The following is a 15,135-nucleotide window of genomic DNA, read 5'->3' as shown; positions in this document are numbered from 1 at the left end:
TTTTGTACATTTTTTACAAAGCTCTAAATTTATCTTGTAATTTTTCGCGTAAAAGTCCTCCAGATTGTAAGAATTTTAAAGTGAAACTCTACGAAATAGAGCGTTTTTTAGTAGAAAGTAAAGTTTACAAAAATCAGTCATAACTAATAAAAACACATTTTTTAACAAATTCTTGGTCATCAGAGGAATGGAGGTGATGAGATTTCCAAATAAACTGTTATAGACTTTCGCTTATTCTGTTCGTTGATTGATAGAAAATTGTTTGATTTTCAGGGGATTTCAAAACTTTTTCCAAAGCGACGAAAGATTCGAAATTTATTTCATAATTTTTCGCGAAAAATACCTTTGTTAGTGGAAAATTCTGAAATTTGAAGACGTTTTAAAAATATTATTAACCAATGGCCTTTTGGAACCAAAAGCCATTTGCGCCGCACTGCGCCAACTCCTAAAAATTAACTGAATTGAGGCCTACAGCAAATACATTCAGTTCGAAAAAACTGCATTAACACTGGAAAAAATAAAGGTAGAGAGAAAAGGTTAATCTTATATATGTCTTGACTAAGACTGATTTATTCATTATTTTGTTTAATTGAAAAGTGAATTAGGTTCACCTTATACCCATTCCATGTACGCTCACTGAATAATCTTTAGATAATATGTAAAGGTAAAGTAAACCGAAGTCAATGCATGCAAAGTTAATCTACTAAAAGACAATTTATGGCACGGCGAGGCGGGCAAATATAAATTTATGGATGTTGGTTTTGTCGCTAAATAATCTATGTGTAAACGCGGTAAAAGTCATCTCTTGCGTTCGCGATTCATTTGCATTCAAACTGCAATTCGTATTCCCTCTAATTCAATGTATTTATTCTAGAAAAGTGTTTATTGAAATTATGAACAGAGCATTAAAGCTATTAAGTAAGAATCAGTAGAAAAGTAATTCGTTTGCCCTAATACCAATTTATAAGAAAAAGTGGGATTCAATAAGGAGTTGAAAAATGCATTTGCAGTGATATAAAAATCCATTGGCCTACCGCCCAGATTTTTTACATCGGCGAAATACAACTGCAGGTTTCAAGAGTGTTGTTGTGAGTCTGAACCCAGCTATTGGAGCTAAAAGACGGGAAATGAAATTAGTACACATAGAAATACTGAGCTTTAGCATTACACTGTTCTAATAGGAGTTTGTTATAAATTAAAGTTTCTTTTTCCTTACAAAGTTTATTTTAAAAAATCAAGTAAAAAATACAAATGAATAACTAATTTAATACATAAAATCTAATAAATATTATTAGTCTAGCAAATATTTCCTTTTTAAATAAAATGTTCCTAAAACACTAAGTTACTGGTGTAGTATGTGAAAGGCCACATTTTACCCATCCGCTGCTTGATAAGGGGGAGTGTTATATGCATATCTATTCCGATCAACTTCGGAGTAAATCCTTCTTTCTGGACTTTTCTTGACTTCCCTTACATTGACATCGGTCAATACTTTCACAGGATAGGGAGTTTTGCCTTCATCTTCATATCGCGCTTTTGGAGGATAACTTTTCCTAAATCTATACGGGTCTTGTACGTATCTGTCATCGTACCTGTCCCGTTCGTATCGGTATCGGTCCCTAAGGTCCACATTTGGGGGGCTTCTTGATATCTCAGGCAGAGTGGCATAGTAAATTATACGTTTCTGTGGTTTTTGCATCAAGGAACCGAAATCATTGCGCGATTGTTCGTAGTTTTGGTATCTTGGACGTTGGTATTCTCGATAATCCCTTTGATCATACCGGGGATATTCATCTCTAGAAACAACCAATATAAACTGAGAAATATTCTCAAAAACCGATGAAGGTACCTGTAAAATGCCCTGCCTCTTTCCATGGGTTGCCCATAAGACCTATAGCTTCTCTCAAAATGAGGATTATCCTCCTCAATATCTCTAGCAAGGTCTCTAGGAGGATCTCGAACAGGAAGACGGTCAATCCGCCTAGATCTGGGCTCTCTATCGTATGGTCTCATATCCGATGACGCCAATCTATTGTCTGTAAATTTTTGGGTAACAAAGTGTACCCGCGGAACCCTTAGATGTTCACTGGAAGAAGGAATATTGTCCTCAAACGACATTTCATCCTCTTTCCGAACAGGGTACACTTGCTTCACCCATTCTTCCTTAATCGCTCCTCGTGCTTCACGATTCATATCTTCGTCTGAAGCTTCCATCATCAGTTTTTGAGACAAAGGGACTTTCTTCTGTTGGCCACTGCTGAAACTCGTTCTGGTTTCATCGAAACATTAGCTGAAAACTCCGCTCACCTCTCTTTCCCTCCAGACTCCTCGACATTGGCAGCTCGTCTAAACCTAATGAAATCATTAATTGCTACTTCGTCAGTAGCCAGTCTGCTTTCGGCTTCATCGTCCTTTTGAGTGAGATTTCTGGTATCTAGCGATACCACTTCTAAGGGTTTTCCAAGGTTTTTTATTACTCCATTTAAAGAATCCTCTCTTTTGGGAGACAGCAGCGGAGTCGCGGGAGCACTCCGTTTTTGCCTCTCCTGAGCCTGACTCTGAAGGGGGGGCCTTGGAATGTTCTGATACGGCCCCAGGGTTCTCACGTCATCAAAGTCATCAAATGACCTCATAGATCTAAGAATGCATACTTTAAAAAACGTAAAAAATCTAATTATTTGTCTACCTGAAAAAATAGTCCTTGGGGTCTTCATCTGAGGACGAGGATCGCCCCCGTCTCACAGGAAGTAGCTCCAGATCCATGTCATTTTCCTGATGATCTCCGTGATCATAACTTTCAATTGGAATATCATCTATAAAGGCGTAGTCTTGTGCTAAGCAAAAACTCATCAACATTGCCACTTCAAATACGAAAACGGTCGAACTCATTTTAGTGTTAGCAGGAACAATATGCTCATACTGTGGTCATACAATATGGGGCAATGTGTTGCTGAAAAGACAAACAAAATGTGTTGAACAAACCAGATAATCTGCCTAAGCCCAAGGCAAATCAGGCTATTTTGTGTCGCCTAATGACCAACTTACAGACTATGACCGGTAATTACATAAAAATCATATAATTGGAATTATACAAGGCCATCTATCTCTTTCGGTACGGTAGATCGAAACAAATAAGCAATACAATGACCTAAAAGACCGACAAACAAACCGGAAGTACGATTTTGCCTTCACTCTTTAAACTATTCCGGAACCAAAGTTTTGCATGATATCAAGCTTAATGGAGCGCAATTTTGCAAGATGAAAATACACATTTTCAGCAAACTCCCTAGGAATTTGCTAATAAATGTTGTAATATTGTTTATGAAATAAAAACAGTGCTTTAGCTTGCAGTGGCGATATTATTTCCTGTTCAATAGTCAACGGTGGTCTTTCCTGTTCCTAGCTTTGGATTAAAAGGTTTCCGCTCTTAAAGAGATAACATTGATTTTTCTGGTGCTTCATTAAAATAAATTAACGATAATTGGCACTCGTTTTGAAACTTGGGGTTGTTCAATGTTTTTTTGTATCTCACAAATTGAAACATGCTGAAAGTATCAGTAAATTTAGGTTTTTGCCACCAGTAGTTAGTTCTTCGAGGTTTTAATATTTTCCTCCGAGCGCCGTTTGAAACTGGTGAGTTTTTCGTGCTTTCAGAAAAGCTTGAAAGACAGAAACACTCCGCAGAATCTTGATTGATTAAAGCTCCTGGATGTTCCAGAATTAATGCTAGGAAAACATTTCTAAAGCACCTAATAATTTTTAAGGCTTAGTTGCTTGATGGTTTGCAAACGCTTCATATAAACCATGCTTATGCAGTAAAAATAATAGTACTTACATAGGCTTTGAATGGACTTGGCACGGAAATGTGGTCACTAGTGTTCAAATAGACATATCGGAACTATACTGAAAATACGCAAATGTGAAGCTGAAATGTCAGTAAACTTTACTAAATAACGGAATTAGTTATGGAGGGGTGACAAAAGACATAATTCCTGCACAGGTGAACGAGTTTCAATATAGTCACGGTTTTTGCACCATAAAAGTGTGAGCAGGACCGATTTGATAAAATCGTCTTTTAAGTATGCGGAAAATCCTAAGTGCAATATCTGCCATTAACAATACATACTAATTTAAGGTTTTAAGTTAAAAATTATACGCTATAGTAACTTCTCTGAGCGACCTGTGTGTCATCTGCATCGTTTGCTAAAAACATTTTAAAAACAACTAGCAAGTCGGAGCGCATAAAGGAAAACATCGAAAAATAAAGCAGACAAAGATAGCGAAAAATAAGAAAAGCCGCATTTCAGTTTTCAATTATTTTACGTAAGAATATAATGAATGAACGACTTCCCAATGCTCCGGATTGCAAATCTTCGACATTAATAGTTTCGATCCTCGTTTGAAATACAGAAGCGTATATTTTTCTTCCAGTTTCGTACAAGCAACGAAGAGTCCAAGCCTAACTACAAAAAAATTGTTGGTGCAACCGGTGGAAATCACTAATCGTAACAAAGCTCTGCTTCCAAACATCAGATAATAATAATGAGAATTCATTCTAAATTCAGGATGTTCATTGTTCACGGATTGAACAAATTTTATTTGATTAATTGCACTTCAATTCCACTTTACGGAAATATCTGGTACACGATTAATTGGAATGCTATTCTAGCGACTGTGGAATGGTTTTCTTTGAAAATGGTCTGTTAAGAATTATATGCTTCAAGCAATGGTCCTGAACGCTTTTTTCGATCACGAAGAATTCGAAAAAATTATTTTGATAATGTAACTGGTGAGCTCGCAAATTTCGAGCTTTGAACTCGTCATGGAAAATATTTTTTGCAGCAACAAGTTTAGAAAATACATACGAATCATAAGCAAAGGGTCACTATTTTTTCATGCAGAATCACCTCTTGAACTTTGGCGCACTTATTTCCTAACACCCTGTATAATTGTTCACAGGCATGAACATAATTTAGACAAATTGAAAGCATGCAAATCCGATATACATAGAAAATCCCCATATGTCGACGCTTCTTGAGCAAAGAAGAGTAAAACTTGAAAGTTAAAGTTCAACACGTTGTACCTATGTTTATCATTCCGGATTTCCCATTGTTATTGAATCACCATGTATTAGTGGAATATTTCAGATCGAAAATAACAACAATGATTGACCTTTGCAAGCTGATTGTCCTTATTTCGGTGTATCGCATAAAAATTAACTGTAATAAAATTTTTCGATAAAGCAATAATTCAACTGAACCAAAAACGTCATGGCAAATACGTTGAAAACATATTGAGTTACAAATTTTAATTGGTACCAACCAATTAACGTATTATCAGTCCGGCTCGCATGTAGTCTGACTGGAACGTTATCAACTTGTGACAAACTATCTGTATACATCCTCAACCTACAGTCGATCAGCATAAAACAAAATGTTTAAATTTATGAACTAAAATTGAAAATTCTCAACTTAGTTTTTCTCGATCAATCTCTCTTCAGAAAAGTCGGTCTTTTGTTGGCTACTAAACTGAAGGTAAAAGTAGTTTAAGAACATGCCAACTAGATTTTTTTACTTGGAATCAAAAACATCCAAAAACCAAATTAACAAACACGCCGATTTAAAAAAAATACAAATTGGCTAATTACTTCCTTTGTGCCTAAACAAATATTAGTGCATCCAGCGGAAACTAAGGATACATGGTACTGTTTAGTACCGCTGTAATATCTAATTCTTCCCCAATGGCTAAACATGCATAAATCTCTAGGGATGAAATGCAAACCAAAGACAAACTAGTGCTAGGCAATAGTTGACACGGACTAATAAAATAAAATTTTAACAACCTTTGAAAAAAATCCCTCGGGAGTATTGTAGCATGTGTTTATAAATGGATACTCGAGATTTCATTATGCCAGTCGATGACCAAATCACACAACAGCACTTTGATAAATGCAGTCGAATTTTCTGTGTGTTGTTAATTATTGTGAAATAGTTAGAGTTTCAATATAAATTTGGATTGTTCTCAGTGAATGCAGGCAAGTTGCAATTAATTCATGATCAACAACTCGTTAAAATAAAATTGGTTTTTCAATCGGTCTAAATTTGAACATATATTTCACAATTAATTGTGTTTCTGCTTCTTAAGATGTGAATTGCTTTCATTTTGGAACTGATGCAATTAAATTGTTATTAATTCAAAACTTAATTTAATTGCATTAGTCATTCTGATAAACTTTTCGATTCTGAAAAAATATTTGGATTTAACCATCTGGGGATTTTGAGTTTCACCTTGCTACGTTTTCAATATAACGGGAGTATAATCATAAGAAAGCGATTTTTGCACTTGAAAAGTGCTTGAAACTCATTTTTACTTCGTAGCTGCTCTATTATTTTTATAACAAATATCGTCCGAGCGCAATTTTTAATTGTCAACTCGATTAGAGAAAATGGGGGGTTGATAAGGAAAATTAGCGATGATTTTGCAAGAAAACTTGTTGTCTGAAAACTGCATGAGTTTAATTCCGTATTGTGGCCGCCCTGATGAAGGAGTTCGTTTTCTGCTGGGCTCTTTGAATAATAAGAATCTGTTCCTTATTAGGTGCATTGCAAAGGAAAATCACATTGCTGAATTTGATGATACAAGCGTAAAAAGCTCTCTTTGAAGATAATTATTTTTTGCTTCTCGAGCCGATTTAAATTCAATGTTTTGGTTAACTACTGCTGTAATTTTTCGAAAATTGGAGATTTCCAATTGGCAGTATATGATACGAAGGAAATATTCGGAAATCAGCTTGATATTCTGAAAAAATCACATTTATTCGCTTCTAATCGTTTAGCAAAAAATCTATATTCGGTCTACCTTCAGTCATTTATTTCTTTTTCTCATGACGCACGGTATCCAGCAAATTTTCATGTTCATAAAATTTTTGATCCACATACCTAGAAAAAATGTTTCTTAAAGGGCCAAAAACCCCTTGGAGTGAGAACTCTGACTGTTTTTTTCGCAATAATTTTTCTAAATGTTTGTATTAAAATGGAGTTAGAATGATGAAAGTCCGTATTTTTAATTAGTGGAAGTATGAATATTTGAAGGGAGACGTGAGAACTTTTTATCGCGTTAATAGTTGAGGATTATAGCCGCATTCTTGGGCAGATTCGCCATTTCCTCGAAGCAATAGTTTGCAGTTGCTCGGCGAACGCTGTTTGTTCAATCCCGCTTATTAAAAAATTAGGAAATTCATGTTTTGCGCAAACCATTCAGAGAAAGTTCTCAATTCAATTGGTTCTAGTTCTTCTAAGAAACAATTTGTAGGAGTATGAAATACATCGACGCTCCTAGCGAAAAATTCGATTAATTATACAGTCAAAATCGAAATCAATTGAAAAATGTTAACGATTCAAATCGACGACGGAACCTAATTGAAGCATCATAAATGAAAATTAAATAAGCTGGAAATACAAACAACCGAACGTATTATTCATTACAATTCATTCGGCGGTATTTCAATGTACTACAAGTTAACTAATGTAATTTAATTCAATTTAAAGATTTATGTAGGTCCATGGCACCAGTAGTGTTAAGACTCTGAATAGTACCTTTATAAATACCAATGGAACGTAGACGCATCCTGTGTGGGTAGTGATTTTTAAGACGAGATTTTCTTTTTAGCGCCATGCCTGGAGGAGAAATAGCTGACGTCCTGTACGAGGAAAGTTCTTTGCAACTAAATACCTTTTTGGACTTTCTGCCGTTTGAAGATGAGCCTGCAGGATATTCGTGCATTGAACCGTTGACCACAAAAAAGGATTACGCAGTGATCAATGGAGATGACAAATTCCTTGATAGCATCATTAAAAGTTTATTGGACAGTCCGGAAAAAAGTTCGGAAAATTCAAATGATAGTATATTAGAATTCGAGAACTTTTTGGACAATTCGCCATTGGACAACCAAGCAATGTCGGTTCTCGGGGTGGATTTGGACTTGCAAAGTGACCCATTCAGTGCTTCTTTCAACGACGCCTGTGACTTAGATTTCCAGTTTTGCGAGCGAGCAAATGATTTGTTCATAAACACTCCTTTGGATTATAACTTAGGGATCGATAATCCGGCTACTGATTACGATACCCAAAACATTGGCAATATGTTTCCCCATATGAACGATGAAAAGAACAGACGAAGGCGAAATTTGCTGTATGAAAGTACCTGTTCACAATTCAACGATTCGAAGTCGAACGCCAAACGAGACGCTTTATTTCTCAAGAAACGAGATCATGACTATACGTATAAAATCAAATCGGATGATGACAAATATTTCACATGCCCGATTTTGAACTGTGAAAAAATATACGCAAAATCCTCGCATCTCAAAGCTCACCTGAGGAGACATTCAGGCGAAAAGCCTTTCGTATGTAACTGGCAAAATTGTACTTGGCGATTTTCGAGATCAGATGAACTCGCCCGCCACAAGAGATCTCACTCGGGCATCAAACCGTACAAATGCGAACTATGCGAAAAGGCTTTTGCTAGATCCGATCACTTGGCAAAGCATAGGAAAGTTCACAAGAAAAAAATGGCCCAAAATGGAAGCTACTACATCAAAAAACGAACAAAATTATAGTTCGGTAAGCAAAGTAGCTGATAATTTATTGTAGTGATGTTCACTCTTCTTGAATTTGTGAATGGCTTTTTCGAATATGCGGACATTCCATAATTTTGCGCATTCAAGCAGGAAACTATTCAATGCAAGTCCCGATTTCTAATGTAATCCCAAATTTGACTCTACCTATAAGAAAGGAATTGTCCTATATTAGGGCTTTTTAACATGTTTATAAAGCATGCCCGCTAATTTTCCTCAGGATCTAGAAAATATTTAAGCATTAGACTAATGAACTTAAGTATTAATGTACTCCAGCGATTCACTTCCCGTTTTAATATGCTTCAGATTTTTGTTAGTTAAGCGTAGCAATAGACGATGTATTATTAGAGTATGTAAGATTTCTGCTAATTGATATCAAATACAAAGACATGTGAATGTGTTTTGTTGTTTATCTAACATGGCTTTGCCATAATACACAAACGATCGATGTGCTGCGATAACCTTCGGCTCATATTAAATTTGATGATGACAAAAATACCTGCGAGCATAGCAATAGGACCTTGACCGGACCTACATAGACTGAATCGCCCATATTTAATAGACACAAAAGACGCATTTTTTATTGATGGAATGGTCCTCGTGATCCACTCAAATGTTTATTTTCACATCATATAGGAATTAAGGATGCATCAAAAGCCAAAAAGGAAAACAAAATTGTCAAGCAGTTGAATTTATTTAAAAGTATACGTATATTTACCTTTCATACAAAAAATAAATATACATAAATTACTCATTTAGTTTATAACACTGCCTTTTTTTCGCTGGGGGCTTTTTTTCCCTTAGTTTTTGTAACGGGTTGGGGATTTGACTCCCCTTCGGTAAGCCATAGCTCAATGTGACATGCGGAGGACATGTATGGGTTTATCCTACCGTGAGCACGGTAAGTACGACGCCTCAAGCATGCGGCTCTGTTAACCTGCAACATTATTTTTATCAACTACAACTCAGATAAACGCTATAAAGCACTATCCACAAAACTTCAAAGCCGCATATCGAACTGCTGCATATTTATGAAAGATTTTCGTTACCTGGATATGGTCTACGACCAGCCTGTCAACATCCAAGCCACTGTAGTCGGCGTTACTCTCTGCATTTCTTAAAAGCTGAAGGAGGAATTCAGCAGATTTCTTTGGCCAACGTCCTTGTGTTGTGCCAAACTGCTTAGCCTGTGCACATCTGCCTACACCACCATTGAAACGTCTGAAAGGAATGCACTCCTTTTTGCCAATCACGTTCTTAAGATAAGCTTGCGCCCTTTTCAGGGGCATTTTCCTAATAGCATTAGCGGTCTCGGAGGTGTTCTGTAATAAAAAAAAACATAATTATTTAGCAAAATTAAGGTAGGTAGATAATTTTACGTTTATAGTTTATTCGCTTGTTACTCATTCACCAATTGAATCAGTAGCAAACCAAAGCTAAATAAGTACAAAGGCCAGTTAATACTTGCTAGCTTTAGATAATGCCCTAACCAAAGGAAGCCTACAAATTTCTATATTATGTACGTGTAAGCAGTATGCGAAAAACAACACTCTTTTTTCTTATCTCTATCCACATTTGACTGCTCTTGATGAAGGTTTTTTGATGCAATAAGTCTCAATGTCGCATTTTTTCTATTTCTGCCTGTGCAGATTTTTGATTTTAAATGCCACTTAAGGGCGAAGTTCTATTACGTTCCAACCATGATTTTTTGGAAAAGCTTGCCGGTAAATCTGAGACTTGCAAGTATATTCAGACACTGTTACTTTTCCCAAATTTCTTGCACTTACTCCTAGATATGAAATTATGATAGTTTCACTTCCCAGTGAAAATTACACTGAATATTTAGACCCACATGGCCAATAAATCCCATGCCGATTTTATATAAATACGGAATTATGGCGAGCCTCTGAACTACTGCGTAATTTTCAATATAGCAAAATCAGCTTTTGGAGAATATTAGCATGTAAGTAAAACAAATTCTAGAAGCATTTGAGTTACCAAACATTGGAGACTTCAAGATTTGAGGTTAACTTTGGTTAAAGTTAAACAAATGGAGGAAAAACTCAACTTACTTTGAAATGTACCCTCAAATTTGATCCTCGGGCTTTGCACGATTTAACGGCATTATCAGGTTCACGAGCGTAACGACCCATTTCTATACCTGGAACAAAAAACACTTGGATCACTGCACGAACTTCTAAGTCGAATAACCTAAGTAACTTGTAATAAATTGGGATGGATTTTAGTTTAATCGGACTGAAAAATTGTGAAGGAAGTAAAATCGACTCCTGTTTTTTAAATATGGTTCTTGATTAAAGAGATATTTCCGGATTATCTGCTAGAAATTCCGATGAAAACATACCTAGAATAAGCCGTAATGGAAGGAAAGGGCAACAATTGACAAGAGACGTTGAAATAGTGTCATTCAGTGATGCCAACACCACCACCACTACACGTGGTAGGGACATTTAGACGAGCGCGTGCGCAACTCGAAATATCACTCTGATTCAACAAAAATTCCTAGAAGCTTTCACTTTCTTGTCTCTGTCTAATGAACATAACAAAGTGCGCGGAATTTACCCGTTTCTTTTTATAATACGCTGCGATTAAAACAATTTCGGACATTTCTAGAGCTTTCAAATTAAAAAAATTGTTACCGCCAATATTGCTAATTTATCAAAAAATGTAATGTTTTAAAATAACTGAAAAATAAAAATAATTCTTCTTACCCGATCAAAAATTCCCATCATTAAAACTTGTAATATTTATATACCATTTAAATTATTTTGAGTTCCGCACTCTTAGTGCGATTATTTTAGCCATCCAATACTGTAATTAAAAGCATTCATACTCACTTATCGCATAATACCAGGGCTCTTCATAGTTAATCGGGAAATGCATTATAAACCTGAACTTATCGACTTCGCTCAGGAAAAGGTTTGTTGAGTCAATATAACGCGATAATAAAAACGACTGGAATTAATTCTATTGAAAGACACATTTACTAGAAATTAAAGTTTTGTATAAGATGAAAATGTGATTCTCCTAAAACGTATATGCATACAATTGATAAATGTGATTAAATATTCGACGGGCTTCTAAAGGCTATTATGTATGTAAACAATAAATACTATCTAAATATCACATAGATCATAAATATGTTATTCAACTTACGGTAATACAAAGATAATATATTTACTCTAAAAATCTTATTTTTGCTAATTCTAAAACATGCAGTCAAAATTTAAAAAGGCCTATAAGTTTCACCTAAAATGTAACTTAAAATAAAGCAAACATTGAAGTGGCACGCGTTACTTTTACAAGGCCACTTTTAGCATCAGATGATAAGACGTTTCACAGCTTTCAAATTATTTCTATTAAAATTACTACTAATTCTACATAATTTATTAATATGCCATTTCTTAACATAATATTTCACTGGTTTTTTTTTGGAGGAAAAATACGAAAAAATAAAATTAAACCACAAATTATTATAAATGAATTTCAAAGCGTACCTAATTCCATACAATAGTAGACTAAGTTCTATTTGGCGGCTGTATTTCCATTGTTTCACATATCCATTCTGCGACATTTACTTCTTCAGTTTCCCATTTCTTGATCCATGGATGATTCTGTAAATCAAATATTTTATAAATTTAAATAAACTGTAAATATTGCACAAAAAACAAGATATTTATATACAATACAACTTTTTTGCGAGTTTTACATAATTGCGTAACTAACAGAAACAAACCATCGTTCCTATTGTATTCCCGTGTATACACAGACAATGGCCAGCAAGTTGTTTATGATAAGTATTTTTGCCGACATTTCTACAAAAAATGTATTCGTCGTATTTAATATTTTTTTAAATAACATATTTTTGAATTTTCTATGTAATTTTTTATATAGCAGGATATATCACTTTCTGATAAAACCGAACAAAGCAACAGTATTCGAGACTTTTTACTTGAAAGGTTTTAGTAAATATTCAGGAATTTTTTTGTGTTTCTGACAGAGAACTTCGATGGCACCGTAAAATGCAAAACAGGTCTCATGGTGAGCAATTTCCGATAAACTCTAACTACTAAAATATTGTTTTTAATTCTGATCAACTTTTCTTAACAATTTTCGATATTGTCAAAAATAAAAGTGCTTTATACTTGAGCAAAATTCAAACTTTCCGATATAGCACGTATACTTTTGGTTTTGGACCGAGCAGAACCTTTCATGAAGAATAACTTATTTTCGTAAAATTAATAATAAAAAAGTTTTCCATATGGTGCCAACTTAAGTATCCTGTAAAAGCAGATTATAAATAATATGGTGATGACCAGTTAAGGTATTAAACGGGAGTGAATATTTTACAATTGGAAAAGTGCCAGATGATTCCAAATTGATACCTGAAACATTGAAAAATGCTTAAAAAATAGAAACTGACCATTAACGTCTTCAAATCAGCTCTTTCATCCGGATTTTTCCTCAGACACCTATCAACAAAATCTTCGAATTGTTGAGAGAAAATTCCAGAGGGTAGCTTCGGTGGTGGTTCATTGACAATGTAATCTAACAGCTCAAAAATAGCCATTGGCCTAGGTGCTCTGGAGCCATCAGGAGAGTCGCTTTCTTTAGTTTGCCCAAATATTGCTGCCAAGGTTTTAGCATCCGGTGGCGGTATTGGATACATCCCAATAGCCATCTCAACTAGAGATAATCCCAGTGAGTATATATCACTTTGAACTGAGTAATGTGTTCCTTGCAAACGCTCTGGCTGCAAGAAAGAATGAATTTTTCTCAGTGTATGTAAGAAGGAAGCAGCTCTGTAAGAAAAGATGCTTACCGACATGTAGCTTCTGGTGCCAACAAAGGAATTAGCCATTGAATCAATTAGTTGCCCTGATACTCCGAAATCGCACATTTTGATCTCTCCACTGCTGTTAACCAAAATGTTACTAGGTTTCACATCTCTGTGCATTATAGCATGCTTATCTCTTAAATAGCTCAAGCCTTTCAGTACGGCTGAAGTAATCTTGCCAAGAATATTTTCAGGTATTCTACCTGCTTTCTTTAAAATGAGATCCAGCGATCCTGCATCCATGTACTCAATACAAATACTAATTTCACCATCACTGTAGAAAGCCCCATAGAAGCCAACAATATGAGCAAAATTGCAATCATGAAGAATCTTTAGCTCCCGAATAATTTGCTTCTTAATGGCTGGCTTCACTTCAAGATGAATAAGTTTTCTGGCCATAATTAAGCCACTGGATTTATGCCTAACTTTGTTGACAACGCCCCCGTTCCCTGAACCGAGCTCTCCAAGCTTTTCAAAATCATCATCAGACAAATCGCCTGAGATTTTTTCCTTTTGGCAGAGAAAAACCTCTATACGTCTTCGCTGAATATCATCCATATCCAGCTCTTCCAACCGGGCTGTTATGTGGTCTATGTCATTTGTAACAACACTGGGAGGCCTGAAAACACTACAGTGTAGAGTGGGAATGTATATTTTATAATGAAAATTACTCAGTGCTGCTTAGAGCACTGGGGGTAGTTTAATACATGAACAGTTAAGGAGGCGTCTTCCGTGATGCTGCTTGAGGGAGTTTTGAAGTACTTACGGTGCAGGCTGACTAGGTTCCTCATAGGTTGTGGAAGTTGGGGTCAAATTGGGTGTTTGATCAATGGCACCGGGCGGCAATGTGAGATTTAGCTTATTTTTGGACATTATGAATAACTACACCAAAACACAACACAAAAACAAATCCCATAACCTGTAACTCAATTTATCGGAGGAAGGTTGACAACGTGGCATTGAGATTTGGCAATCGATAATTCAGCGGGGCATTCAAAATTCTTGTTGACTGATAAGGCTTTTCTGGAAAATTCTATGCTGGTTCTATGGCGTCTTCAGTGTGTTTCATAGATGAAGACAGGTGTGTTTATGGCGGTTTGCGCTGATTTAATTACTTTTTGTCAGTTGTGGACTACTATTGTTGATTTGAATGATTTTCTAATTGGCGTTGAAACAACTTAATTGGCGTTGTTTCTTATCGGGGGCAGTTCCTCAGTAATTTTTTTGTTGAAGCTTAAAAAAATCACATTTAGCCCATGTGGAGCCTTTCCAGTCAGCCAGAGGAATTTTTGAAGTAGTCAGTGCTTAGAGTTTCATCTCGGTTTCGTGTTGGGAGATTGTACATCACGTACCCTTTTTTGAGGACGTACGTTGCCGATTGTTACTCTGTTTCAAAAAAGTCTACAAACTTCCCACATGGTCAACATATACAGGGGGTTGCGTGGTATCCCATTAAGTTCCATTCCAATGCAAGGAAAAAGTGCTTGATCAGCATATATTCATATCGCCACAATTATCAAGTGGCGGCATCGGAAATCAGCCAATTGATTCTCATATTACGGCTGCGGAGCAGTTAATTGATTACTGGACTGGTGATAATGATAAATTGTATGTATATTGTTTCAAGGAAAACATCAAGCGAGAT

General features: G+C 35.7%; 4 protein-coding genes across 6 annotated transcripts; 1 reads left to right on the top strand and 3 right to left on the bottom strand.

Annotated features, from left to right (window-relative positions):
- Positions 1 to 1,205: 1,205 nt before the first annotated feature.
- LOC109541116 lies at positions 1,206 to 5,553 on the bottom strand. 2 transcript variants are annotated; one of them, XM_019909855.2, is made up of 5 exons: positions 3,836 to 5,553; positions 2,687 to 2,950; positions 2,308 to 2,637; positions 1,850 to 2,257; positions 1,206 to 1,796 (listed from the first exon to the last, which is right to left on the bottom strand). In XM_019909855.2, exons 2-5 carry the CDS (start codon positions 2,887 to 2,889, stop codon positions 1,373 to 1,375), a joined length of 1,365 nt encoding a protein of 454 aa, XP_019765414.2. In that variant the 5' UTR covers positions 2,890 to 2,950; positions 3,836 to 5,553; the 3' UTR covers positions 1,206 to 1,372. The 2 variants fall into 2 exon arrangements, with proteins under 2 accessions (XP_019765414.2, XP_019765415.2); XM_019909856.2 differs by having other exon boundaries at positions 1,850 to 2,254; positions 3,836 to 5,549.
- Positions 5,554 to 5,804: 251 nt separating this feature from the next.
- LOC109541117 (Kruppel-like factor 2) lies at positions 5,805 to 9,035 on the top strand. The gene is made up of 2 exons (XM_019909857.2): positions 5,805 to 6,034; positions 7,669 to 9,035. The coding sequence occupies exon 2, from the start codon at positions 7,673 to 7,675 to the stop codon at positions 8,615 to 8,617; it is 945 nt and encodes a 314-aa protein (XP_019765416.1). The 5' UTR covers positions 5,805 to 6,034; positions 7,669 to 7,672; the 3' UTR covers positions 8,618 to 9,035.
- Positions 9,036 to 9,310: 275 nt separating this feature from the next.
- On the bottom strand, positions 9,311 to 11,100 carry LOC109541118 (60S ribosomal protein L17). Its single transcript, XM_019909858.2, has 4 exons — positions 10,998 to 11,100; positions 10,708 to 10,796; positions 9,685 to 9,957; positions 9,311 to 9,572 (listed from the first exon to the last, which is right to left on the bottom strand). Exons 2-4 carry the CDS (start codon positions 10,786 to 10,788, stop codon positions 9,396 to 9,398), a joined length of 531 nt encoding a protein of 176 aa, XP_019765417.1. The 5' UTR covers positions 10,789 to 10,796; positions 10,998 to 11,100; the 3' UTR covers positions 9,311 to 9,395.
- Positions 11,101 to 11,614: 514 nt separating this feature from the next.
- Positions 11,615 to 14,650, bottom strand: LOC109540984 (dual specificity mitogen-activated protein kinase kinase dSOR1). 2 transcript variants are annotated; one of them, XM_019909593.2, is made up of 4 exons: positions 14,257 to 14,650; positions 13,476 to 14,118; positions 13,077 to 13,406; positions 11,615 to 12,267 (listed from the first exon to the last, which is right to left on the bottom strand). In XM_019909593.2, exons 1-4 carry the CDS (start codon positions 14,361 to 14,363, stop codon positions 12,172 to 12,174), a joined length of 1,176 nt encoding a protein of 391 aa, XP_019765152.1. In that variant the 5' UTR covers positions 14,364 to 14,650; the 3' UTR covers positions 11,615 to 12,171. The 2 variants fall into 2 exon arrangements, with proteins under 2 accessions (XP_019765152.1, XP_019765153.1); XM_019909594.2 differs by having other exon boundaries at positions 13,476 to 14,109.
- Between the last annotated feature and the right edge of the window lie 485 nt (positions 14,651 to 15,135).

This window comes from Dendroctonus ponderosae, unplaced genomic scaffold, assembly GCF_020466585.1.
Source record: "Dendroctonus ponderosae isolate FM_Combo_2020 unplaced genomic scaffold, Dpon_F_20191213v2 Dpon_F_20191213_1, whole genome shotgun sequence".
NCBI lineage: Eukaryota > Metazoa > Arthropoda > Insecta > Coleoptera > Curculionidae > Dendroctonus > Dendroctonus ponderosae.
This window is presented reverse-complemented; position numbering and strand designations above follow the sequence as displayed.